The sequence below is a fragment of the Hypanus sabinus genome, chromosome 29, assembly GCF_030144855.1.
Source record: "Hypanus sabinus isolate sHypSab1 chromosome 29, sHypSab1.hap1, whole genome shotgun sequence".
Classification (NCBI taxonomy): Eukaryota; Metazoa; Chordata; class Chondrichthyes; order Myliobatiformes; family Dasyatidae; genus Hypanus; species Hypanus sabinus.
Window position 1 is genome coordinate 4360887 of NC_082734.1, and position 25402 is coordinate 4386288.

Here is a 25402-nt window from a genome sequence, read left to right on the forward strand (position 1 = left end):
GACAAGGCAAGGGGGAAGGTGGGTTGGTGATACGCTCTGGTAATGACTCCCCACTCTTTGCTCTCTCACACTTCCCACTTCTTTTTTTCCCACTCCCAACCCTCTCACCCCTTCTCTTCCCCTATGCCACCTTCCCTTCGCCTCCCCGTGGTTCCTCGCCTCCATTCGATTCCAGTGTTTAAAGCCAGGGTTCTTTCAGAAATCGGGAACGAGGCACAAAATCTAACGCTTCAGAATTGTTCTAAGAGTTGATAGAAAAGCGGAAAGTCGAGACGAGCAGGGACTGAAGTCTACAACTTGAAATAAACGACAAAGAAAGGGAAGATCTAAAAGATGGCTGTTTTTAAATCTGGAAATATGAAAAATCCACACAGCAGAATAATCCAATTAGAAAATACTTATTCAATATGGCTGTAAAATCAGCCAATGAGAAAATACCCATTCGGAATAAAGAAGCTAAGGAGCTTCCAGAATTATACCTTGGATAGTCAATAGAAGTATATTAAATGACTAAAGAATGGAGGAAAGAAAAAAAAAGACAGATAGATAGACAAATAAATAAATAGATAGATAGATAGATAGATAGATAGATAGATAGATAGATAAATTGATGGATAAATAATAAAATAAATTAATGGAAGTTGCATGATGAAATGCCTTGACGATGGCTGGATGAGGGAGACTGCGGTTAGGAATTCTCAAACACGGTGCTGGTTAAATCCAAGGAAGAATGGGTTGGAGAGAAAGGCTGGAGATGTACAAATGAGATTTAGGGTGTCAGTGCAGTGGAAGTTTGGAAGTCCAAGGGCCAATGTAAAGACTAGAGGCCTTGCCCCTAGCTGATATTGTTAGTTGTAATGACAGATCATGGATCTTAAACTTTAACAGAGTGTCCATCTCCACAGATGATGCCCGAGTTATATCTACTTTACATCAGGTGCTCAGCATCTGCAGAGATTTGTTAATTGACAGATGTTTAATTCGATAATTAATGGCCAAGGAGAGGGCAGAACAGCTGTGACTGAATCAAATAGTGAGACAGACTAGAGGGGCTGAATGTCCTCTTCCTTTTCCTTTGTTCCTACTAACTTGGGGCCATCTTATCCTGCCTTGCAGTATCTCCTCCGACAATTCCAATTTTCCGGCAGCAGCACTGCTGGATCGTTCCTGTGGAATCATCCGCCAGATAGTCAGAGACCTCCGAGCACAGAGCTTCCAGATGCTGCAGTAACCAGGTCTGTGTGGCCTCTCACTGTTGAATGATCCACTAGCCCATATCTAAGAAAGGTTGTGCTGGCATTGGAAAAGGTCCATCAGAGGTTCACGAGAATGAAAGGGTTAATGTGCGAGGATCTCTGGGCCTGTACTCACCGTGGTCTAGAAGAATGATAGAGAATCCCTTTGAAACCTATCAAACATCGAGCACCCTAGATAAAGTGGACGTTTCCTACAGTGGGGAAGTCTAGGATCAGAGTGTACAGACACAGAATAAAGGAACATCCCTTTAGAACAGAGATGAGAAGGTTTACCCAGAAAGGTGACGAATCTGTGGAGTTCATTGTTACAGATGGCTGTGGAGGTCAAGCCATTGGGTATATTTAAAGCGAAGATTGATTGGCTCTGGATTAGAAAGGGTGTCAAAGGTTATGGGGAGAAGGCAGGAAAATGAAGAATGGAGAAATCAGCCATCGTTGAAAAGCAAAACAGACTTGCTGGGCCAAATGGTCTCATGGTCTAGACACCAGCTATACATTGTTCCAATCTGTGTGGCAAAATTGGTGGAAACTGGCAAGACAGTTTTACCAACTTGGGTGGCATAGTTGTCTAGACATTAGCTAGACATTTTTCTTACTAGAGTGGTATTTTTGGCTTTTTCTTTCAGTCTAGGTGGTAGAGTTGACTAGGCATTTTTCTCTCTCGGGCACCACGTTGGGCTCAATTCTGTCTAGACAAATTGACAACCTGGAAAGAAATGTTGGTTCACACAGGCAAGATCCCACAGACCAGGAGTCACTAACTCTCTATAGACAACGCCCTCACTTCCCAGATAGCAGAGTGCAGGTCTGAGCCCCTCTCGAGGAGTTCCAGCCCAGACTCCAGACTGACAGCCTCGTGTAATACTGAAAAAGTGCTAAACCATGTGAAAAGATCTTTGGATGATCTTAACGTAAGGGCCTTTGTGAGTGTTTAACGTGCGATGGCCACAGGTCTCCCTACTTTGCGTCCTAGAACAAGGTAACAGAACAATAAAAGGAAGACAATTGGCTTCAGGGAAAGTCATACACTGAAGAACCCTCCTAAAATTTACTTGAAAAGTTTACTTAGGGTTACTTAAAGGTTAAAGAAAGATCAGCCTTATTTATCACTTACATCGAAACATACAGTGAAACATACGTTTGTGTTAACGACCGCCACAGTCCAAGGGTGTGCTGGCGGCAGCCCACAAGTGTCACTAACAATCTACCAACACTAACCTGGGCATCCTTTGTGGGAGGAAACTGGAGCACCCAGAGGAAACCCACATGGTCACGAGGAGAAAGTACAAACTCCTTACGCGCAGCAGCTGGAATTGAACCCTAATCGATGATCGCAGGTGCTCTAGCACATTGCACTAAGAACTGCGCCATGCTTCCTGTAATTCTCCAGGAGAGATGAGAATGTGTACTCTTCGATAACTTCAGCATAAAGGGGGAAACCCAGATTCTGTGTACAGTTCTGTACAGTTGTGTACAGTTCTGGTCGCAGAATTATAGGAAAGATGTCAACAAAATAGAGAGAGTACATAGGAGGTTTACTAGAATGTTACCTGGGTTTCAGCACCGAAGTTACAGGGAAAGGTTGAACAAGTTAGGTCTTTATTCTTTGGAGCGTAGAAGGTTGAGGGGGGCTTGATAGAGGTATTTAAAATTATGAGGGGATAGATAGAGTTGACGTGGATAGGCTTTTTCCATTGAGAGTAGGGGAGATTCAAACAAGAGGACATGAGTTGAGACTTAGGGGGCAAAATTTTAAGGGTAACATGAGGGGGAATTTCTTTACTCAGAGAATGGTAGCTGTGTGGAATGAGCTTCCAGTAGAAGTGGTAGAGGCAGGTTCGGTATTGTCATTTAAAGTAAAATTAGATAGGTATATGAACAGGAAAGGAATGGAGAGTTATGAGCTGAGTGCAGGTCGGTGGGACTAGGTGAGAGTAAGTGTTCAGCGTGGACTAGAAGGGCTGAGATGGCCTGTTTCCGTGCTGTAATTGTTATATGGTTATATATGGATCATTGGGGTTTAATTGTTCAGGCATGAAAATCAGAAAGTGTTCCTTCAAACAAGGGGAGTGAGAATCTGGATAGCTTTCCCATAAAGCTTGTGGATGTTGGAGACAGGCCTTTTCCTCCCCTTCCTTTCCAGTCCTGATGAAGGGCCATTGCCTGAAACACCAGCCCTCCATAGATGCTGCCTGACCTGCTGAGTTTCTCCAGCTGCTTATGTGTGCTGATGTAGATGGTGGGGTTTAGTTTCAAGGATCTATGGGTCAATGGAAAATGGGAATAATGGAGGAAAGGTTTTGGATTTTGACCGAGTCTCTTTGGACTTTTCTCCAGGCACAGGAGAGCAGATCGGCAGCATGTGGGATAAAGGCCAATCAGACATAACTCGGTGACACACCTTCTTGCCCAGGTTATATCCTGTTTGTCTCCCCATCTCTTCTCCAACACCCGAAAGCACGGCAAGGCAAGACGGGCCTCGTGTTAAACGCGGAACTGGAATGATATGGACAGGATTGGGGTGATGCCTGGTTATTCTCTGAGTGTACCTTGAGGGAGGGAAACAATGAGTGATTGGAGCTCTTCGCCCTACTTATACCAAAGAGATCATTCCAACTCTCACTATAACTGGATGTAAGCTTTTACCATATTCAATTACAGAAGTAATCTTACCCTCTGCCCTTCCTTTTTATTTAAGTGTGGAGTCAGCAATTGTACTGCTTGGGTGCACCCATCTCTCCATAGGAGACTGGATATGTTCTTCTAAAGCCCTCACCCACTGTTCAATGATCCTGTCTCACCAGGGTTCCTGTAGATACCACAGGGAGACTCAACCACTGGTGACGACACCATAAAGTGCCAGGATAGGATTGAGCTTCTTCACGATGTCTCCAGTGTCTTACACCCTCCAGTGTTCACTGCCTTAGACTACAAAGTGAATGAGGGGTATTGGGGATACCTAAGGCACAAATTTTTGTCTATTGTCCCATCTATCCCTGATTTTCTAGGGAAATTGGGATCCTGTATTGAAACCACAAGGATCAGACAACTTCTCATTTAGATGTAGAAAGCTGTGTAGAAATGCTTAACTCTTGACAACCCAAGTTTTCTTTGCGTTCTGTTCTACTACATAGGATTAAGGATGCTTTGCCCCTAACAGTTCTCATGGGATCAGTTTGTGATTGATGAAGCCGATGTGGGAACTGTAGGCTCTTGAGTTGTTTGGCGAAATAGGAGGGTGAGCTTGTGAGGGAAGGCATTACTTCCATCATTTACTCTGGCGACTCCCAACACTCAGGTTCTGAAGCTCCCACCAGGCCAAGTCGTTGGGTACAGTTAAAGCAGAGGTTGATAGTTTCTTAATTAGTCAGGGTGTCAAAGGTTACAGGGAGAAAGCAGGAGAATGGCAGAGCAGACTTGATGGGCAGAATGGCCTAATTCTGCTCCTACATCTAGCAGTCTGATCTCCACCAGGAAGAGTTACGGTGAGCCAGCAGTCCCCAGGAGTCAGTAGGAGATGCTGCACTTCTGTCAAGAAGGCTTTGAGGACATTCTTGAACCGGTTCTTCTGTCCATCTTGCGATCTCTTCCCACATCTGAGCCAGAAGTTGTTTCAAGGTTCTGGTGTTGGGTGTGAGAATGAGGTGATCTACCCAGTGGAATTGACTGAATGTAATGTTGGTCTGGAAGAGGACCATGACGTTGGTCACCATACCTTCTGGTGGGTGTGAAAGATCGTGCAGAGGCAATGCTGGTAAAATCTCTCCAGTGCCTTGAGTTACCTGCTGTAGACGGTCTAAGTCTCAAAGTCTAAGTAAATTTATTATCAAAGTGCGTATATGCCACCATATACTACACTGATTCACTTTCTTACACGCATTTACAAGAAAATACAATAGGATTTATGAAAACTATATATAAACAAAGACAAACAACCAAAGATAAAATAAATTTAAATTAATAAATAGTAAAAATCCCTGGTGCATTTAGACAATTTAAAAGCATGTTTCTGAAAGGGAAATTACAAGCTGCCTATTTTACAACAGACACAAAGGCATATAGAGGTGCAGGGATTAAAAACCCAAGAGTTTTGTGCCAAATTTAAACCTTACTCTTCAAGCAGACTTCCCTCAAATTGGCCAAAGTCTCTGAATGCGACGGCACACATCATCAAGTGGATTTCGAGATCTGGGTCGCGATCTACAGTTTCCAGGGCTACGTCTTTGTGGGCGGCAGTTTTGTACGGTGGGAGCAGGCTAGTGGAGGTCTTTGTCTTGTAGACTTTCAGTTCAGGCCTGTCGAAGTTCAAAGTAACTTTTATTATCAAAGTACATGTATGTCACCCTGGGTTCATTTTCCTCTGCGCATGCTCAACACACCTATAGAATAGTAACTATAACAGAACCAAAGGAAGATCACCCAAATCGGTGGTGAACCAGACTGCAGAAGCAACAAACTGTAGATATACCAAAAGAAAAAACAACAATAATAAATAAAGAAGCAATAAATATTGAGAGCATGAGTTGAAGAGTCCTTGAAAGTGAGTCCTTTGGTTTTGGGAACAGTTCAATGATGAGGCAAGTGAAGTTATGCACACTGGTTCAGGAGCCTGATGGTTGAGGGTAATAACTGTTCCTGAACCTGGTAGTGTGAGTCCTGACGCTCTTGTACTTTCTTCCTGATAGCAGCTGCCATGTGGTGGGGTCTGTTTTTCTACATTTCATGTAGATGTGCTCAATGGCTCGGAGGGCGTAACCCGGGATGAACTGGGCTGTATCCTCTACCTTTTGTAGGATTTTCCGTTCAAGGGCATTGGTGTTTCCATACCAGGCCGAGATGCTATCTATACGCTCCACCACACATCTGCAGAAGTTGTAGGTGTCACGCCAAATCTCCGCAAACTCCTAAGGAAGTAGAGGCATTGCTGTGCTTTCTCTGGAATTGCACTTGTGTGTTGGGCTCAGGACAGGCCCTCCTGAACAATAACACCTAGGAATTTAAGGTTGCTAACCCTCTCCACCTCCGGTGAGGATTGCCTCGAGGACCTGTGCTTTCCCTTCTCCTGGATTCAATAGTGTTGTGGCACCACTCAGCTGGATTTTCACTCTCCCTCCTAGATGCTGATTGACTTGGCCAAAGGCAGCGGTGATGTCATCAGCAAACGTGAGTAAGGCGGTGGAGCTGTGCTTAGCCAACACAGTCGTAAGTGTAAAGCCGGTAGAGTCGGGGGCTAAGCACGCAGCCTTGTGGTGCACCTGATTGAGATCGTGGAGGAGATGTTGTCACCAATCTGAACCGACTGGGGTCTGCAAGTGAGGAAATCGAGGATCCAAGGAGGCGTTGAGTCTTGGAGGTATAGATTAGTTTTCAGGGGGTGATGGTATCGAACACCGAGCTGTAGTCGATAAAGAACATCCTGATACATCCACCTTTGCTGTACTGCTGAATGAAAGAACCCAGTGCTGGTCTTTAAATGCAATGGCAGTGCCCGTGATACTGCCACCTGGTAGCGGTGATGATCAAACCTTCTGTAACCTGTCCAGTCTCACTGTGTTAAGCATCTTAGCAAATATTTATTTATTTATTGTGCACGGGGTTTTTTTCCGTACCACAGGAAGTTGTGGAAATGTAATGTGATTTTTGACAATAGCCAAATAAAATGAATGTGAAAACAAGTAAAGTTTCATTTTGCGAAAGGTTCGTACAGGAATGTACAGGGAGGGCGATTGCGTAAAGTTTGTGGCAGACAACGTACTGAAGTGTGGGGGTGGGGGGGAGAGGAGCGTGTGAGCAAATATGTATGAGAAGAACACGTGAGGAGGAGTGTGTATATGTGCGGTAGTGTGTTAACTGTCTGGGGTATGTTATTATCTGCTAAGAAGTGGAGTGAGTTTCAATAACACCTACCCAGCCAGCAGGGATATGATGGGCCGAATGGCCTCCTTCTATGCCATGAGCTCTACTGCTGGATTTAGTGTCGCTGCACTAACGTTAGATCAGCTCTGAGTGAGCGTGCGGAATGGCAGCTTAGAGCCACCAGCGATCAGCCAGCGGGGTCCGATTCTAGACGAGAACTGGAGGACGTAGGTTAAAGGTGAAAGGTGAAATATTTAAGGGGCATCTGGGGGAAACCCTGTGGTGCAAGCTGTCAGTGGAATTGAACTGACTGTAGACTTGGAACGGAGCTCGCGTCACGGCACCGTTTGAGTTGTGCACGTGAGTTCAGGAAAAGTTCGGGTCGGTACACGGACGGGATGCGTTTGTATGGATATGGTCTGGGTGTATATATATGAAACCATTGAACCTTAGAACATTACAGCAGAGAAACAGGCCTTCTAGCCCTCCTTGGCTGTGCCGAACCATTTTCCTACCTCGTCCCACTGACCCGCACCTGGGCCATATCCCTCCATACCCCTCTCCTCCATGTACCTGTCCAAGATTTTCTTAAACGTTAAAAGTGAGCCCGCATTTACCACTTCATCTGGCAGCTCATTCCACACCCCACCACTCTCTGCATGAAGAAGCCCCTTTTAAAGTTCCCTTTAAACTTTTCCCCCTTCATCCTTAACCCATGACCTCTGGGTTTTTTCTCCCCTTAGTCCTAATCTATGGGAGGTTAGTTAGGAAGATTCAGTTGCTAGGTATACATGGAGAGGTAGTAAATTGGACTAGACATTGGCTCAATGGGAGATGCCAAAGAGTGGTAGTGGAGGATTGCTACTCTGAGTGGAGGCCTGTGACCAGTGGTGTGCCACAGGGATCAATACTGAGTCCCTTGCTATTTGTCGTTGTGGTGAACTACATATACCTGTCTGGACACATCCCCCCTGCTGACTGCTCCTGTGGCTCCTCCCACAGACCCCGGTATAAAGGCGATTGGAGGCACTGCTCCCCCCTCAGTCTCCAGGATGTTGTGTGGTGGTCTCTTGCTGCTAATCGTGGTCTCTTGTAGCTAATAAAAGCCTATCTTTCGCCTCCCATCTCCGAGAGTTATTGATGGTGCATCACTGACATCTATATCAATGATTTGGATGATAATGTGGCAAATTGGATCAGCAAATTTGCTGATGATACAAAGATTGGAGGTGTAGTGGACAGTGAGGAAGGTTTTCAAAGCTTCCAGAGGAATCTAGACCAGCTAGAAAAATGGGCTGAAAAATGGCAGATTGAGTTTAATACAGACAAGTGTGAGGTATTGCACTTTGTAAGGACAAACTAAGATAGAACATACAAGGTAAATGGAAGGGCACTGAGGAGTGCAGTAGAACAGAGGGATCTAGGAATACAGATACAAAATTCCCTAAAAGTGGCGTCAGAGGTAGATAGGGTAGTAAAGAGAGTTTTTGGTACATTGGCCTTTATAAATCAAAGTATTGAGTATAAGAGTTGGAATGTTATGGTGAAGTTGTATAAGGCATTGGTGAGGCCGAATTTGGAATATTGTGTGCAGTTTTGGTCACCTAATTACAGGAGGGATATTAATAAGGTTGAAAGAGTTGCATTGAAGGTTTACAAGGATGTTACCTAAATTACAGTGAAAGGTTGAACAAGTTAGGTCTTTATTCTTTGGAGCGTAGAAGGTTGATGGGGGGACTTAATAGAGGTATTTAAAATTACGATGGGGATAGATAGAGTTGACGTGGATAGACTTTTTCTATTGAGAGTAGGGGAGATTCAAACAAGAGGACATGAGTTGAGAGTTAGGGGGCAAAAGTTTAGGGGTAACACGAGGGGGAACTTCTTTACTCAGAAAGTGGTAACTGTGTGAAACGAGCTTCCAGTAGAAGTGGTAGAGGCAGGTTCGGTATTGTCATTTAAAGTAAAATTGGATAGGTGAATGAAGGGTTATGGGCTGATTCCATTGAAACCCCCAGTTCATGTATTAATCAAAATAAATGCTCAAAACATAGGAGAAAACTTTGCAATATTTCAATTTCACTGCAGTTCTGAATTCTGCGGCAGTGATGAAAAGTTTCCCAGTAAAATGAGCCACTTTTAGAAACATCTCTCTGCGGTCTGCGGGGCGGAAAAAGACCTTCCTTCCGCCCGCTGACCCGCAGCATGATCGACAGCGCAACACAGCCAATGGAGGCCCGGCTTTGCGCGTAGGTCGCCATTGGGAGAGAGGAGGGGCGGAAGCAACCCGGAGCTACCGGCTTTTCCTTAAAGGGGCCACGGCCTCCACTACTCATTAAACGGAAAAGGCGGGATTGCATCCGGGGTGTCGGCGCGGAGTGGCCGCTGGTGTGAGAAGTGGGTGGTCTCGGCTGCATTCGGCATTTTGCAAAGGCTTAGGTTTGCATTCGAGGTGAGGCTAGTGAAGAGGGGGAGAAATTTCTAACCGTCCACAAACCCAAAGCCCCAGAGTGCAGCGCAAGCTGCCTGGTTTTCCCAGTAACTTCATCCACCGATTCCCCAGTCCTCCACCCCAAATTCCTGTTACCCCTCACTCCCCTATACCCCTCCCCGTCTCTATCACCCCTCACTCTCCTATACCCCTCCCCGTCTCTATCACCCCTCACTCTCCTATACCCCTCCCCGTCTCTATCACCCCTCACTCTCCTATACCCCTCCCCGTCTCTATCACCCCTCACTCTCCTATACCCCTCCCCGTCTCTATCACCCCTCACTCTCCTATACCCCTCCCCGTCTCTATCACCCCTCACTCTCCTATACCCCTCCCCGTCTCTATCACCCCTCACTCTCCTATACCCCTCCCCGTCTCTATCACCCCTCACTCTCCTATACCTCTCCCCCTCTATCACCCCTCACCTATACCTCTCCCCGTCCTATCACTCCTCAATACCCCTCCCCATCTCTATCACCACTCACTCTCCTATACCCCTCCCCATCTCTATCACCCCTCACTCCTCTATACCCCTCCCCGTCTCTATCACCCCTCACTCTCCTATACCCCTCCCCGTCTCTATCACCCCTCCCCATCTCTATCACCCCCTATACCCCTCCCCGTCTCTATCACTCCTCAATACCTCTCCCCGTCTCTATCACCCCTCACTCTCCTATACCCCTCCCCGTCTCTATCACCCTCCTATACCCCTCCCCGTCTCTATCACCCCTCACTCTCCTATACCCCTCCCCGTCTCTATCACCCCTCACTCTCCTATACCCCTCCCCGTCTCTATCACCCCCTCACTCTCCTATACCCCTCCCCGTCTCTATCACCCCTCACTCTCCTATAGCTCTCCCCCTCTATCACCCCTCACCTATACCTCTCCCCGTCCTATCACTCCTCAATACCCCTCCCCATCTCTATCACCACTCACTCTCCTATACCCCTCCCCGTCTCTATCACCCCTCACTCTCCTATACCCCTCCCCGTCTCTATCACCCCTCACTCTCCTATACCCCTCCCCGTCTCTATCACCCCTCACTCTCCTATACCTCTCCCCCTCTATCACCCCTCACCTATACCTCTCCCCGTCCTATCACTCCTCAATACCCCTCCCCATCTCTATCACCACTCACTCTCCTATATCCCTCCCCGTCTCTATCACTCCTCAATACCTCTCCCCGTCTCTATCACCCCTCACTCTCCTATATCCCTCCCCGTCTCTATCACTCCTCAATACCTCTCCCCGTCTCTATCACCCCTCACTCTCCTATACCTCTCCCCGTCTCTATCACCCCTCACTCTCCTATACCCCTCCCCGTCTCTATCACCCCTCACTCTCCTATACCCCTCCCCGTCTCTATCACCCCTCACTCTCCTATACCCCTCCCCGTCTCTATCACCCCTCACTCTCCTATACCCCTCCCCGTCTCTATCACCCCTCACTCTCCTATACCCCTCCCCGTCTCTATCACCCCTCACTCTCCTATACCTCTCCCCCTCTATCACCCCTCACCTATACCTCTCCCCGTCCTATCACTCCTCAATACCCCTCCCCATCTCTATCACCACTCACTCTCCTATACCCCTCCCCGTCTCTATCACCCCTCACTCCTCTATACCCCTCCCCGTCTCTATCACCCCTCACTCTCCTATATCCCTCCCCGTCTCTATCACTCCTCAATACCTCTCCCCGTCTCTATCACCCCTCACTCTCCTATACCTCTCCCCGTCTCTATCACCCCTCACTCTCCTATACCCCTCCCCGTCTCTATCACCCCTCACTCTCCTATACCCCTCCCCGTCTCTATCACCCCTCACTCCTCTATACTCCTCCCCATCTCTATCACCCCTCCCCATCTCTATCACCCCTATACCCCTCCCCGTCTATATCACCCCTCACCTATACCTCGCCCCGTCCTATCACCCCTCACTCCTCTATACCCCTCTCTGTCTCTATCACTCCTCAATACCCCTCCCCATCTCTATCACCACTCACTCTCCTATACCTCTCCCCGCCCTATCACCACTAATCTATACCCCTCCCTGTCTCCATCAGCCCCTCCCATACACCCCTCTATCACCCCCCAATCCCTCTGTCTCCATCACCCCCTCCATTACACCCTTCATCTCCATCACCTCTCACTCCTGTACGCCCCTCCCAGTCTCTATCACCCCCTTCCTCCCTTACACCCTTCACCATCTCCATCACCTCTCACTCCTGTACGCCCCTCCCAGTCTCTATCACCCCCTTCCTCCCTTACACCCCTCCTCATCTCCGTCACCCCCTCCCTCCCTTACACCCCTCCCTGTCTCCATTACCCCTCCCTCTCTAAACCCCTCCCCATCACCCCCTCCCTTACACCCCTCACCACCTCCAACACCCTTCACCCCCCTACACCCCTTCCCATCTTCATTACTCCCACTCTCCCTCACACTCTTCATCTCAGCCAGCCCCTCCCTACCCTACGCCCTTTGCATTTCCGTTTCTTTTGCCCGTGAGGCTCTCTCTCTTCCTGTGACCGATCTCTCTGACCCCTCCCTTGCCTCTCCCCATCCCTGTGGAACACCCCCCCCCCCCACCTGCTCTCAGTCCACACTCGCACCCTCTTGCACAGGAGCAATTTTGGGAGAGGGCAGTCGTTTTCTTCATCTCCAGATCTGTCTGAATCCACTCCCTGTGTGTCTCAACTCTCCCCCTCCCCATCCCGCTGTCTCTCAGAACCCCTGTCTTCCACTGACCCTCAGTCGGCACTCTCTGTCCTCGAGAACGCTGTGAGTGAGTATGGACGTTCCGTCACTCTAACCCCCACCTCCCCATCCCTCTGTGTCCCACACCCCTTTCTGTTACCCCACTACCCACCACTCCCAGTCAGCATTCTCTGTCCTCTCCCTCGGGAACAGTGATTTGTGAAGGTGGACATATCTACAATGTCTGTCTTATCCCTCTGATGCCCCCCCTCCCCACCTCCCCGTCTCTCTGAGCCCTCTACCCCTCTCTGATTCCCCACTTCCCACCACTCTCTGTCCTCTCCCGCAGGAACGATGGTGGGCGAACGCGGTCATTTCTATGGCGTCTACCTTCTGCTATGCAGAAACCCCAAGTTCCAGGGCCGTGTCTACATTGGATTCACAGTGAACCCACAGAGGAGGGTCAGACAGCACAACGCGGGCAAACGTTGTGGAGGAGCCTGGCGCACCAGTGGCAGGGGACCCTGGTGAGCATTACCCTCCCTGCTGGCTGATGATCAAACCCAGGGGATCTCAATGTAGAACACACAATGTAGATTAGATAATCCAGGGGTTTGGAGTTTATATGTAGGAAAACAGGTCCCTGGGAATGAGTTGCAGGCTGGGAACTTCAGTGATTTATGCACATAATAACAGCTCCATAAGAGATTGGAGCAGAATTAGGCCATTCGGCCCATTGAGTCTGCTGTCATTCCATCAGGGCTGATTTATTATCCCTCTCAACCCCATTCTCCCCATCATTCTTGACGTCCTGACTAATCAAGAACCTATCAACCTCACCTTTAAATATACTCAATGAGTTAGCCACCACAGTTATCTGTAACAATCCACCAACGTTTCAGGCCAAGACCCTTCTTCAGGATAGATGGTTCTCAGCCCAAAACCTTAACTGTTTATTCAGGCCTGACCTGCTGAGTTCCTCCAGCATTTTGTGTGTGTTACTTTCAATGTTCGACCGATTTCAATGAGATTTCCCCCTCATTCTTCTAAACTCCAGCAATCTGAGGCCTAGGGTCATCGGACACCCTTTCACTCATGGGATCACTGTTGTGAATCTGCACTGGATCGTCTCCTATACCAGCTCATCTTGGATGAGGGGCCCAAACTTGCTCACAATGCTCCAAAAGCAGTCCGACCAATGCCTTGTAAAGCTTTGCGTTACATCCTTCCTTTTATATTCTCGTCCTCTTGAAATGAACGCTAGCATTGTATCTGCCTTCCTTGCCACCGACTCAACCTGATTTTTGAACTTCCTCCCTCTTTAGAAAATAGTCTACGTTGGAAATAATGCGTGAGATGTGGTCGGTGCTTGGGTTGAGCTGTTCTCCGATCTTGGCAATTTACCTGCAAACGTTTCATCACCACGTGAGAAGACTTCGTCGGTGTGATTGTGTTGTGTCCCCCCGAACGCTTGTCATTCCCCTTGGTTTTCCACGAACGATTCTATCAAGGAACCTATTTATGAGCCGATGCGGGCAAAATTCCAGACCGCATCGCACAAAGTTCGCCACCCAGCCAATCAGTGACAAAATTTCTTCCCCGCGTCACAGTTTCCATACTGACAACCAATCAGCTGATTGAAAAGTACGTAAAGGCCAAGCGTTCAGAGGACACAATCACCAGCGCGCCGACAATGTCTTCTCACTTGGTCACTAAACGTTGGCAAATGGATTGCCAAGATCAAAGAACAACTCAGTCCAGCCAATAGCCTACACCTTTATTGCTTCTACCAAAGTGCAAGACCATACACTTCCCTAAGTTCCCTATATTCCATCTGCCATTGTCTCATTCTCCCAGTCTAAGTCCTTTGCAGACTACCTACTTCCTCAACAGTCCTGCCCCTCCACCATCTTCTGCAAGCTTGGTTTCAAGGCTATCAGTTCTGTCATTGAAATGTTGAAATATAATGCGAGCAGAAGTGGAACATCACTGATCAATGGAGCCAGCCTGAGAAGGCTCCTTTTGTTCCCAATTCTTGCCTCCTGCCAACCAGCCTGTAATACCCTGGGTTTATCCAGCCTCGTGTGCGGTACCTTGCCGAAGGCCTTGTGAAAATCCAAGAGCACATCTTCCACTGACTCTCCTTTGTCTATCATGCTTGTTGTTTCCTTAAAGAATTCCAGTAGATTTGCAGGCAAGATTTCTCTCTAAGGAAACCATGCAGACATTGGCCTATTTTCTCAGGTGCCTCTAAGCCTCATCTTTAATGGACTCCAACATTTTCCCAACCACTGAAGTCAGGATAACTGGCCTATAGTTTCCTTTCTTCTGCATCCCTTTAAGTAGTGGAATGGGAGTTAGCAATTTTCCAGTCCACAGGAACCACTCCAGAATGAAATGGTGCTTGAAAGATCATTACTAATATCTCTGTCAGCTACCCCGGAGTGGGTTACAGGCTGGGACCTAATCCAGGGGTTCAGGGGGTTTATATACAGAATAACAGATGCCTGGGAGTGGGTTACAGGCTGGGACCTAATCCAGGGGTTCAGGGGGTTTATATACAGAATAACAGCTACCCCGGAGTGGGTTACAGGCTGGGATCTAATCCAGGGGTTCAGGGGGTTTATATACAGAATAACAGATGCCTGGGAGTGGGTTACAGGCTGGGATCTAATCCAGGGATTCAATGGGATTTATATACAGAATAACAGATGCCTGGGAGTGGGTCACAGCTCTCTTTGCATTCAATGCCCTGGGTTCAGGAGGGCAATTGGTACTTTTTTCGAAGGAGATTGTGAATTTTGTGGGAGGGGGGGGTTTTTTGTGGGAGTGTGCATTGGGGGAAGGGGTGTTTATTATGGGGGTTGTATATTGTGAGAGGGAGCTTATTGCCAGAGGTATGGTTTATTGGGGGAGATTATTGCGGAAGGGGGTTTATTATAGGAGGGGAGTTTATTGGGGGGTTATTGTGGGAAGGGGAGGGATTATTACGGGAGTAATCTGGTCTTGTTCCGTCTGTCAGGAGCCCTGGGGAGCTATAGCCCATGGAGCATTGTGCATTCTGCCCTCCCACCCCCCCCCCCCCCGTGGGATAAATCTGACAAGGGGTGTGTGGGGGGGGGGGGACAGGGTTTTCCCCTGTGGCAGTGGAAGGGGTGAGGGGGGGCCCAGGCCCGGCTCACTTGAACGGGTGGTGGGGAGAGAGGGGGAGGCCGATCAGACGGGGCTGTGCTCTGTGGCATCTCTTTGAAAAGGGACAGAATATTCTCCTGGGGGGCAGCTGGTGGGAAGTGGAGGATAGATGGAGATTTCCCCACCTCCCCTGGCTGAGGAGTCACCGCCTCCTCCCAGGGGCCTCGGACTGGGAAGAAGGCAGGTCCGGAGATCGGGGGATAGGGGGTATTTCACCTCGAGGAAGTGGTGAGTCCTTGGGATTCTCCCCCTGGACTATCACTGAGTTTGTTCCAGGGGTCCGTGGATCTGCTGGTACTGGGGAGTGGGAATCAGCCCGCGACTCGAGGGGCCAAATGGTCTACTTCTGCACCTATTGTCTATTGTTTGGTTGGAGGAGGGAAGGGCGGAGAGGGGCCGAATGATCTCCTGCTGGCTCTGACTCATTTCCTCTCCCTCAGGGATATGGTTTTGATTGTCCACGGATTTCCCTCGGCAGTGGCCGCACTGAAGGTGAGTGGGGGAGAGTAGGAATGTTGGAGGGACGGAGGGAGTGTGGAGCGGGAGGGAGAGTGAGGCAGCAGTGGGGTAGAGAGGGAAGGGAGAGAAGAATGGAGAGAATATAGATAGGAAAGGGGGAGAGAGAGTGTGACAAGGGTGTTGAGGGGAGTGAGGAAGGAGAGTGGGGGGGGACACAAGATGCGAGTCAATAGGAGAGGGGGGTAGAGGCATGTGACCCCGCGGCTGCTCCACCCCGCTGCCACCCCCTCCCCAAGGATCCAACCCTTTCCTCTCCCCGCTTCCTTTCACCTCGAAAGCCGCTCCCTGACCTCTGACCCCTGATCTGTGACCTCCCCAGTTCGAGTGGTCCTGGCAGCACCCGTCCAGATGCCGGCAGCTGGCAGGGGTGAGGGGCCGCGGCAGGGGCGAGGGCAGTTACCCCTTCCACCTCCGGCTGCTGTGGGCACTGCTTCGCTGCCCGCGCTGGGGGCGCTTCCCCCTCACCCTCCGCTGGATCCTCCAGCAGTATCGGCAGGAGTGGCCCCCGGGCAGCGGGCCCCCGCCTCACGTGGCCCTGGCCTTTGGAGAGGTGGGTGGCGGGCCAGCCAAAGAGGGGAGCGAGATGAAGACGGAGGCAGAGACCGGAGGAGAGTGCAGCGTCTGTGGCAAGCCGCTGACGGTGAGTGACCCCCGATCGTTGGGTGTGATTGTCTGTGTGGGGGGTGTTACGTGGGAAGCCATCAATGGGTTGTCGTTGGGAGGGGTGTGTATTTTTGTGTGGGTCTTGCAGAATTGCACTGTGAGTGTTCACCTGGTGTAATGTTGATGTCGGGTGTTAGGGTGCTGTATGGCATTGAGTCAGTGTTTGGGTGCTGTGTGGGGTTGTGTTTGAGCACTGTCAGTGTTAGGGTGCTGTGTCGGAGTTTGGGTGCCGTGTGGGATGGTGTTTGGGCGCGTATCGGTGTTTGGGTGCCGTGTGGGATTGTGTTTGGGTGCTGTGTCAGTGTTTGGGTGCCGTGTGGGATGGTGTTTGGGCGCGTATCGGTGTTTGGGTGCCGTGTGGGATTGTGTTTGGGTGCTGTGTCAGTGTTTGGGTGCCGTGTGGGATGGTGTTTGGGCGCGTATCGGTGTTTGGGTGCCGTGTGGGATTGTGTTTGGGTGCTGTGTCAGTGTTTGGGTGCCGTGTGGGATGGTGTTTGGGCGCGTATCGGTGTTTGGGTGCCGTGTGGGATTGTGTTTGGGTGCTGTGTCAGTGTTTGGGTGCCGTGTGGGATGGTGTTTAGGTGCTGTGTCGGTGTCTGTGTGGGATGGTGTTTGGGTGCCGAGTGGGATGATGTTTGGGTGCTGTGTCGGTGTCTGTGTGGGATGGTGTTTGGGTGCCGTGTGGGATGGTGTTTGGGCACTGTGTCGGTGTCTGTGTGGGATGGTGTTTGGGCACTGTGTCGGTGTCTGTGTGGGATGGTGTTTGGGCGCTGTGTCGGTGTCTGCGTGGGATGGTGTTTGGGCACTGTGTCGATGTCTGCGTGGGGTGGTGTTTGGGCACTGTGTCGGTGTCTGCGTGGGATGGTGTTTGGGCACTGTGTCGATGTCTGCGTGGGGTGGTGTTTGGGCACTGTGTCGGTGTCTCTGTGGGATGGTGTTTGGGCACTGTGTCGGTGTCTCTGTGGGATGGTGTTTGGGCACTGTGTCGGTGTCTGTGTGGGATGGTGTTTGGGCGCTGTGTCGGTGTCTGTGTGGGATGGTGTTTGGGCACTGTGTCGGTGTCTCTGTGGGATGGTGTTTGGGCACTGTGTCGGTGTCTGTGTGGGATGGTGTTTGGGCGCTGTGTCGGTGTCTGTGTGGGATGGTGTTTGGGCACTGTGTCGGTGTCTGTGTGGGATGGTGTTTGGGCGCTGTGTCGGTGGCTGTGTGGGATGGTGTTTGGGCACTGTGTCGGTGTCTGTGTGGGATAGTGTTTGGGCGCTGTGTCGGTGTCTGTGTGGGATGGTGTTTGGGCACTGTGTCGGTGTCTGCGTGGGATGGTGTTTGGGCGCTGTGTCGGTGTCTGTGTGGGGTCGTGTTTGGGCACTGTGTCGGTGTCTGTGTGGGATGGTGTTTGGGCACTGTGTCGGTGTCTGTGTGGGATGGTGTTTGGGCACTGTGTCGGTGTCTGTGTGGGATGGTGTTTGGGCACTGTGTCGGTGTCTGTGTGGGATGGTGTTTGGGCACTGTGTCGGTGTCTGTGTGGGATGGTGTTTGGGTGCCGTGTGGGATGGTGTTTGGGCGCTGTGTCGGTGTCTGTGTGGGATGGTGTTTGGGCACTGTGTCGGTGTCTGTGTGGGATGGTGTTTGGGCACTGTGTCGGTGTCTGTGTGGGATGGTGTTTGGGCACTGTGTCGGTGTCTGTGTGGGATGGTGTTTGGGCACTGTGTCGGTGTCTGTGTGGGATGGTGTTTGGGCGCTGTGTCGGTGTCTGTGTGGGATAGTGTTTGGGCACTGTGTCGGTGTCTGTGTGGGATGGTGTTTGGGCACTGTGTCGGTGTCTGTGTGGGATGGTGTTTGGGCACTGTGTCGGTGTCTGTGTGGGATGGTGTTTGGGCACTGTGTCGGTGTCTGTGTGGGATGGTGTTTGGGCACTGTGTCGGTGTCTGTGTGGGATGGTGTTTGGGCACTGTGTCGGTGTCTGTGTGGGATGGTGTTTGGGTGCCGTGTGGGATGGTGTTTGGGTGCCGTGTGGGATGGTGTTTGGGCACTGTGTCGGTGTCTGTGTGGGATGGTGTTTGGGCACTGTGTCGGTGTCTGTGTGGGATGGTGTTTGGGTGCCGTGTGGGATGGTGTTTGGGTGCTGTGACGGTGTCTGTGTGGGATGGTGTTTGGGCACTGTGTCGGTGTCTGTGTGGGATGGTGTTTGGGCACTGTGTCGGTGTCTGTGTGGGATGGTGTTTGGGCACTGTGTCGGTGTCTGTGTGGGATGGTGTTTGGGCACTGTGTCGGTGTCTGTGTGGGATGGTGTTTGGGTGCCGTGTGGGATGGTGTTTCGGCACTGTGTCGGTGTCTGTGTGGGATGGTGTTTGGGCACTGTGTCGGTGTCTGTGTGGGATGGTGTTTGGGCACTGTGTCGGTGTCTGTGTGGGATGGTGTTTGGGCACTGTGTCGGTGTCTCTGTGGGATGGTGTTTGGGCGCTGTGTGGGATGGTGTTTGGACACTGTGTCGGTGTCTGTGTGGGATGGTGTTTGGGCACTGTGTCGGTGTCTGTGTGGGATGGTGTTTGGGCACTGTGTCGGTGTCTGTGTGGGATGGTGTTTGGGCACTGTGTCGGTGTCTGTGTGGGATGGTGTTTGGGCACTGTGTCGGTGTCTGTGTGGGATGGTGTTTGGGCACTGTGTCGGTGTCTGTGTGGGATGGTGTTTGGGTGCTGTGTCGGTGTCTGTGTGGGATGGTGTTTGGGCGCTGTGTCGGTGTCTGAGTGGGATGGTGTTTGGGCGCTGTGTCGGTGTCTGAGTGGGATGGTGTTTGGGCACTGTGTCGGTGTCCGTGTGGGATGGTGTTTGGGCACTGTGTCGGTGTCTGTGTGGGATGGTGTTTGGGTGCCGTGTGGGATGGTGTTTGGGCACTGTGTCGGTGTCTGTGTGGGATGGTGTTTCGGCACTGTGTCGGTGTCTGTGTGGGATGGTGTTTGGGCACTGTGTCGGTGTCTGCGTGGGGTGGTGTTTGGGCACTGTGTTGGTGTCTGTGTGGGATGGTGTTTGGGTGCTGTGTCGGTGTCTGTGTGGGGTGGTGTTTGGGCACTGTGTCGGTGTCTGTGTGGGATGGTGTTTGGGCACTGTGTCGGTGTCTGTGTGGGATGGTGTTTGGGCGCTGTGTCGGTGTCTGTGTGGGATGGTGTTTGGGCACTGTGTCGGTGTCTGTGTGGGATGGTGTTTGGGCACTGTGTCGGTGTCTGTGTGGGATGGTGTTTGGGCACTGTGTCGGTGTCTGTGTGGGATGGTGTTTGGGCGCTGTGTCGGTGTCTGTGTGGGATGGTGTTTGGGCGCTGTGTCGGTGTCTGTGTGGGATGGTGTTTGGGCACTGTGTCGGTGTCTGTGTGGGATGGTGTTTGGGCACTGTGTCGGTGTCTGTGTGGGATGGTGTTTGGGCACTGTGTCGGTGTCTGTGTGGGATGGTGTTTGGGCACTGTGTCGGTGTCTGTGTGGGATGGTGTTTGGGCACTGTGTCGGTGTCTGTGTGGGATGGTGTTTGGGCACTGTGTCGGTGTCTGTGTGGGATGGTGTTTGGGCACTGTGTCGGTGTCTCTGTGGGATGGTGTTTGGGCACTGTGTCGGTGTCTCTGTGGGATGGTGTTTGGGCGCTGTGTCGGTGTCTCTGTGGGATGGTGTTTGGGTGCTGTGTCGGTGTCTCTGTGGGATGGTGTTTGGGCGCTGTGTCGGTGTCTGTGTGGGATGGTGTTTGGGTGCTGTGTCGGTGTCTCTGTGGGATGGTGTTTGGGCACTGTGTCGGTGTCTGTGTGGGGTGGTGTTTGGGTGCTGTGTCGGTGTCTGTGTGGGATGGTGTTTGGGCACTGTGTCGGTGTCTGTGTGGGATGGTGTTTGGGTGCTGTGTCGGTGTCTGTGTGGGATGGTGTTTGGGCACTGTGTCGGTGTCTGTGTGGGATGGTGTTTGGGTGCTGTGTCGGTGTCTGTGTGGGATGGTGTTTGGGTGCCGTGTGGGATGGTGTTTGGGCACTGTGTCGGTGTCTGCGTGGGATGGTGTTTGGGCACTGTGTCGGTGTCTGTGTGGGATGGTGTTTGGGCACTGTGTCGGTGTCTGTGTGGGATGGTGTTTGGGCGCTGTGTCGGTGTCTGTGTGGGATGGTGTTTGGGCACTGTGTCGGTGTCTGAGTGGGATGGTGTTTGGGCACTGTGTCGGTGTCTGTGTGGGATGGTGTTTGGGCACTGTGTTGGTGTCTGTGTGGGATGGTGTTTGGGTGCTGTGTCGGTGTCTGTGTGGGGTGGTGTTTGGGTGCTGTGTCGGTGTCTGTGTGGGATGGTGTTTGGGCACTGTGTTGGTGTCTGTGTGGGATGGTGTTTGGGTGCTGTGTCGGTGTCTGTGTGGGGTGGTGTTTGGGCACTGTGTCGGTGTCTGTGTGGGATGGTGTTTGGGCACTGTGTCGGTGTCTGTGTGGGATGGTGTTTGGGCACTGTGTCGGTGTCTGTGTGGGATGGTGTTTGGGCACTGTGTCGGTGTCTGTGTGGGATGGTGTTTGGGTGCTGTGTCGGTGTCTGTGTGGGGTGGTGTTTGGGCACTGTGTCGGTGTCTCTGTGGGATGGTGTTTCTGTTGGAACGTCACCGTGTGGGTGTCGATGGGCATCTCTGGGATGGGCAGATGCTTGTTGGGCTGAGCAGGAGGTCCCTGAATCCAACTGATCCCGGTTTTCTGTCGCTCCCCACACCCCCCAACAGGAGGACGGAGTGCTGGTGTCGTGTCTCCACCCCTGGTGCACAGCACGATCTCACATCATCTGCCTGGCCCAGAGATTCCTGCAGGGAGACCCTGCGCAGCTGCTGCCCCTCGAGGGGGTGTGTCCAGGGTAGGCAACCACCCCGCTGTCTGTCTGCCCCCCCCCCCCCCCCCGGTCACTTGTCTGCCCTCTAACCTCTGCCCTTTGATCCCAGCTGTGGTCGGTCCTTTCTTTGGGGGAACTTGATGCGGCACATGAGTGAATCACGCAAAGGTGAAGGAGCCGTCGGCCCCCCGGACCCCCCTCAGCAGGTGAGTGGGAGCGGAGGGGACGGAGGGGGAGGGGGACGAGGTGCCTGTCGCTCCGTTCCCTCCCTCCTCGGGATGTGAGTCACCCACTCTCCCTCTGATCATTTCCTCCCTCGGCATTGTCAGAGGATTGAGGCAGAGAGCTTGAGCACCCTGTGTGGTCGGCACCAGACCCGTCCACGGACTTATCAATACTTCCAAACCCTCTCCACCCTCAACCCCACCCTTCTCCCACCAGTAGATCTTTAGGCTCCTGGAACTGCCTCGCGATGGTAGAGTAGTGAGAGGAGAGCATGTCCTCGATGCTGAGGGTCCTTAGTGATGGATGCCATTTCTTGAAAATGTCCTTCATGGTGGGGCTGACTGACCCTACTCTGGACGGTGGTGGAGGGATGTGTGGAGGGTGGAGGGTGGTGGGGAGGGTGGAGGGTAGAGGGATGTGTGGAGGGTGGAGGGATGTGGAGAGTGGTGTGGAGGGTGGAGGGATGTGGAGAGTGGTGTGGAGGGTGGAGGGATGCGGAGAGTGGTGTGCAGGGATGCGGAGAGTGGTGTGGAGGGTGGAGGGATGTAGAGAGTGGTGTGGAGGGTGGAGGGATGTGGAGAGTGGTGTGGAGGGTGGAGGGATGTGGAGAGTGGTGTGGAGGGTGGAGGGATGTGGAAGGATGTGGAGGGTGGAGGGATGTGGAGAGTGGTGTGGAGGGTGGAGGGATGTGGAGAGTGGTGTGGAGGGATGTGGAGAGTGGTGTGGAGGGATGTGGAAGGATGTGGAGGGTGGAGGGATGCGGAGAGTGGTGTGGAGGGATGTGGAAGGATGTGGAGGGTGGAGGGATGTGGAGAGTGGTGTGGAGGGTGGAGGGATGTGGAGAGTGGTGTGGAGGGTGGAGGGATGTGGAGAGTGGTGTGGAGGGTGGAGGGATGTGGAGGGTGGAAGGATGTAGAGAGTGGTGTGGAGGGATGTGGAAGGATGTGGAGGGTGGAGGGATGCGGAGAGTGGTGTGGAGGGATGTGGAGGGTGGTGTGGAGGGATGTGGAAGGATGTGGAGGGTGGAGGGATGCGGAGAGTGGTGTGGAAGGATGTGGAGGGTGGAGGGATGTGGAGAGTGGTGTGGAGGGTGGAGGGATATGGAGGGTGGTGTGGAGGGTGGAGGGATATGGAGGGTGGTGTGGAGGGTGGAGGGATATGGAGGGTGGTGTGGAGGGTGGAGTGATGTAGAGAGTGGTGTGGAGGGTGGAGGGATGCGGAGAGTGGTGTGGAGGGTGGAGGGATGCGGAGAGTGGTGTGGAGGGTGGAGGGATGCGGAGAGTGGTGTGGAGGGTGGAGGGATGCGGAGAGTGGTGTGGAGGGTGGAGGGATGCGGAGAGTGGTGTGGAGGGTGGAGGGATGTGGAGAGTGGTGTGGAGGGTGGAGGGATGTGGAGAGTGGTGTGGAGGGTGGAGGGATGTGGAGAGTGGTGTGGGAGGATGTGGAGAGTGGTGTGGGAGGATGTGGAGAGTGGTGTGGAGGGATGTGGAGAGTGGTGTGGAGGGTGGAGGGATGTGGAGAGTGGTGTGGAGGGATGTAGAGAGTGGTGTGGAGGGTGGAGGGATGTAGAGAGTGGTGTGGAGGGTGGAGGGATGTGGAGAGTGGTGTGGAGGGATGTGGAGGGTGGAGGGATGTGGAGAGTGGTGTGGAGGGATGTAGAGAGTGGTGTGGAGGGTGGAGGGATGTAGAGAGTGGTGTGGAGGGTGTAGGGATGTGGAGAGTGGTGTGGAGGGTGGAGGGATGTGGTGTGGAGGGTGGAGGGATGCGGAGAGTGGTGTGGAGGGTGGAGGGATGCGGGGAGTGGTGTGGAGGGATGTAGAGAGTGGTGTGGAGGGATGTGGAGGGTGGAGGGATGTGGAGGGTGGAGGGAAGGGTCCACTCTGCCGCGACACCTGTAGTTCACTCTTCTGCTCACTGACTCGTGACCCCTCTCTCTTCCAGGGTCACTGGACAGATCTCCTCAGTATCTGAGCCTCAGGAAACAAAGAAACAACCTGCTGTTCAAATGGAGGCTGTGGGTGGGGTGGCAGGAACCGTCGATGAGTGTTGTCCAGACAGAGGAAGAGCTGAGAGGGGAGAAAGGAGGCATTGAAGAGGAAATACGTGTCTGTGGTCTCCAGCAGCTCTAGGGGCATCTTTGAGGAAGGGTCTCCCATTGGGTTCTAGGTGGAGGGCCTCACATTTGTCTGAGTGTTGTGGGAGGACTGGACCAAGGGTCAGTTGGGTAAAACCCCTCTGTCAGTCCCTGTGCTGAACCACTCACTCTCCAGGCCCCACTCTGTCCGTGACCAACCCCATCCAATCACCACAGCCATCTCTGTCCCTCCACTCCTGCCTTTTGCCATAACTCCCTCTTTCTCCTACACTCCTACCTTCTCCACGCCTCCTCCCTCCCATCTCTGTGTCTCTCCCATTTACACCAGGAGTTCAAGCGTCGGGGGAGAAGTTGGGAAGCTGAACGATGTGAAGGTGGATCAGTCACCTGGAACTACACCCCAGGCTTCTGAAAGAGGTGACTGGAGTAATGAAACGTTACGACATACGGCACTTCGGTTGTTTGTCAGTGTCTGTGTAGTTTTTCACTGATTCTACTGCTTTTCTTTATTCTACTGTGAATGCCCGCAGGAAAATGAATCTCAGGGTGGTATATGGTGACATACATTTACTTTGATAATAAAATTTACTTAACAAACTTTGATCTTTTGTGAATCTAGGTTTTAGCACGGTTCCAGGGGACTAAAAATCTGCAAATGTCACTTCACTGTTTCGGGGGAGAGGGGGGCGGGGAAGAAGAGGCAAAAGTAAGGAAATTACAGGCCGGTTAGCCTGACCTCAGTGGTTGGGAAGATGTTGTAGTTGAGTATTAAGGATGTGGTTTGGGGGCCCTTGGAGGCACATGGTGAAATAGGCAGTAGTCAGCATGGTTTCCTTCAGGGAAATGTGATGCCTGACAGATCTCTTGGAATTCTTTGAGGAGAATAACAGCCAAACCACATCGACTCAACGCACCCATCTCGTTGACAAAGGAGTCAGTGGTTTGGATTTTCAGAAAGTCTTTGGCAAGGTGGCACACAAGAGGCTGCTCGACAAGGTGAGAGCCCGTGGGATGACAGGAAAGACGCTAGCATAGATAGAAGATTGCTGATTGGCAGGAGGTGAAGAGTGCAACAGGGTTAGAGTTATCATCAGCATCTTGTGCTGTGAAATTTATTGCTTGGCAGCAAAGATATTATTGTAAATTGCAAAATAAGTAAGTTGTATGCTAGAGGAATAAGGAGGAAGTGTTAAGGGTTCTTCGTCCATTCAGCAATCTGATGGCAGAGGGGAAGAAGCTGTTCCTGAATCACTGAGTGTGCGTCCTCCCGGTGGTAGCGATGAGAAGCGGGGATGTGTTGTTGAGGGTCTGTAGTGATGGATGCCACCGCTACCTTAAGATACTGCCTCTAGAAGATGAGACCAGTGGTGGGGACGGTTGTGACCATGATGGAGTTGACTGCAGCCTGGTATGATCCAGTGCAATGGAGGCTCCCCACCAGGTGTAACAGACCAGAGTCCATCTGTACACATTTGCCAGAGGCTTCGCCGACACGCCAAGTATCCTCAAACGCCTTCTCCATGATCCTTCTTCATAATCACATCAATATGTTCACAGATCTTAAGAGATGTTGACACACAAGAACTTGAA

General features: G+C 51.7%; 1 protein-coding gene across 1 annotated transcript; it reads left to right on the forward strand.

The window, feature by feature from the left end:
* Nucleotides 1–9429: 9429 nt before the first annotated feature.
* On the forward strand, nt 9430–24403 carry slx1b (SLX1 homolog B, structure-specific endonuclease subunit). The gene is made up of 7 exons (XM_059953440.1): nt 9430–9564; nt 12647–12824; nt 15930–15981; nt 16328–16648; nt 21389–21516; nt 21602–21698; nt 23659–24403. The coding sequence occupies exons 2-7, from the start codon at nt 12652–12654 to the stop codon at nt 23686–23688; spliced, it is 801 nt and encodes a 266-aa protein (XP_059809423.1). The 5' UTR covers nt 9430–9564; nt 12647–12651; the 3' UTR covers nt 23689–24403.
* The last annotated feature ends 999 nt before the right edge of the window (nt 24404–25402 follow it).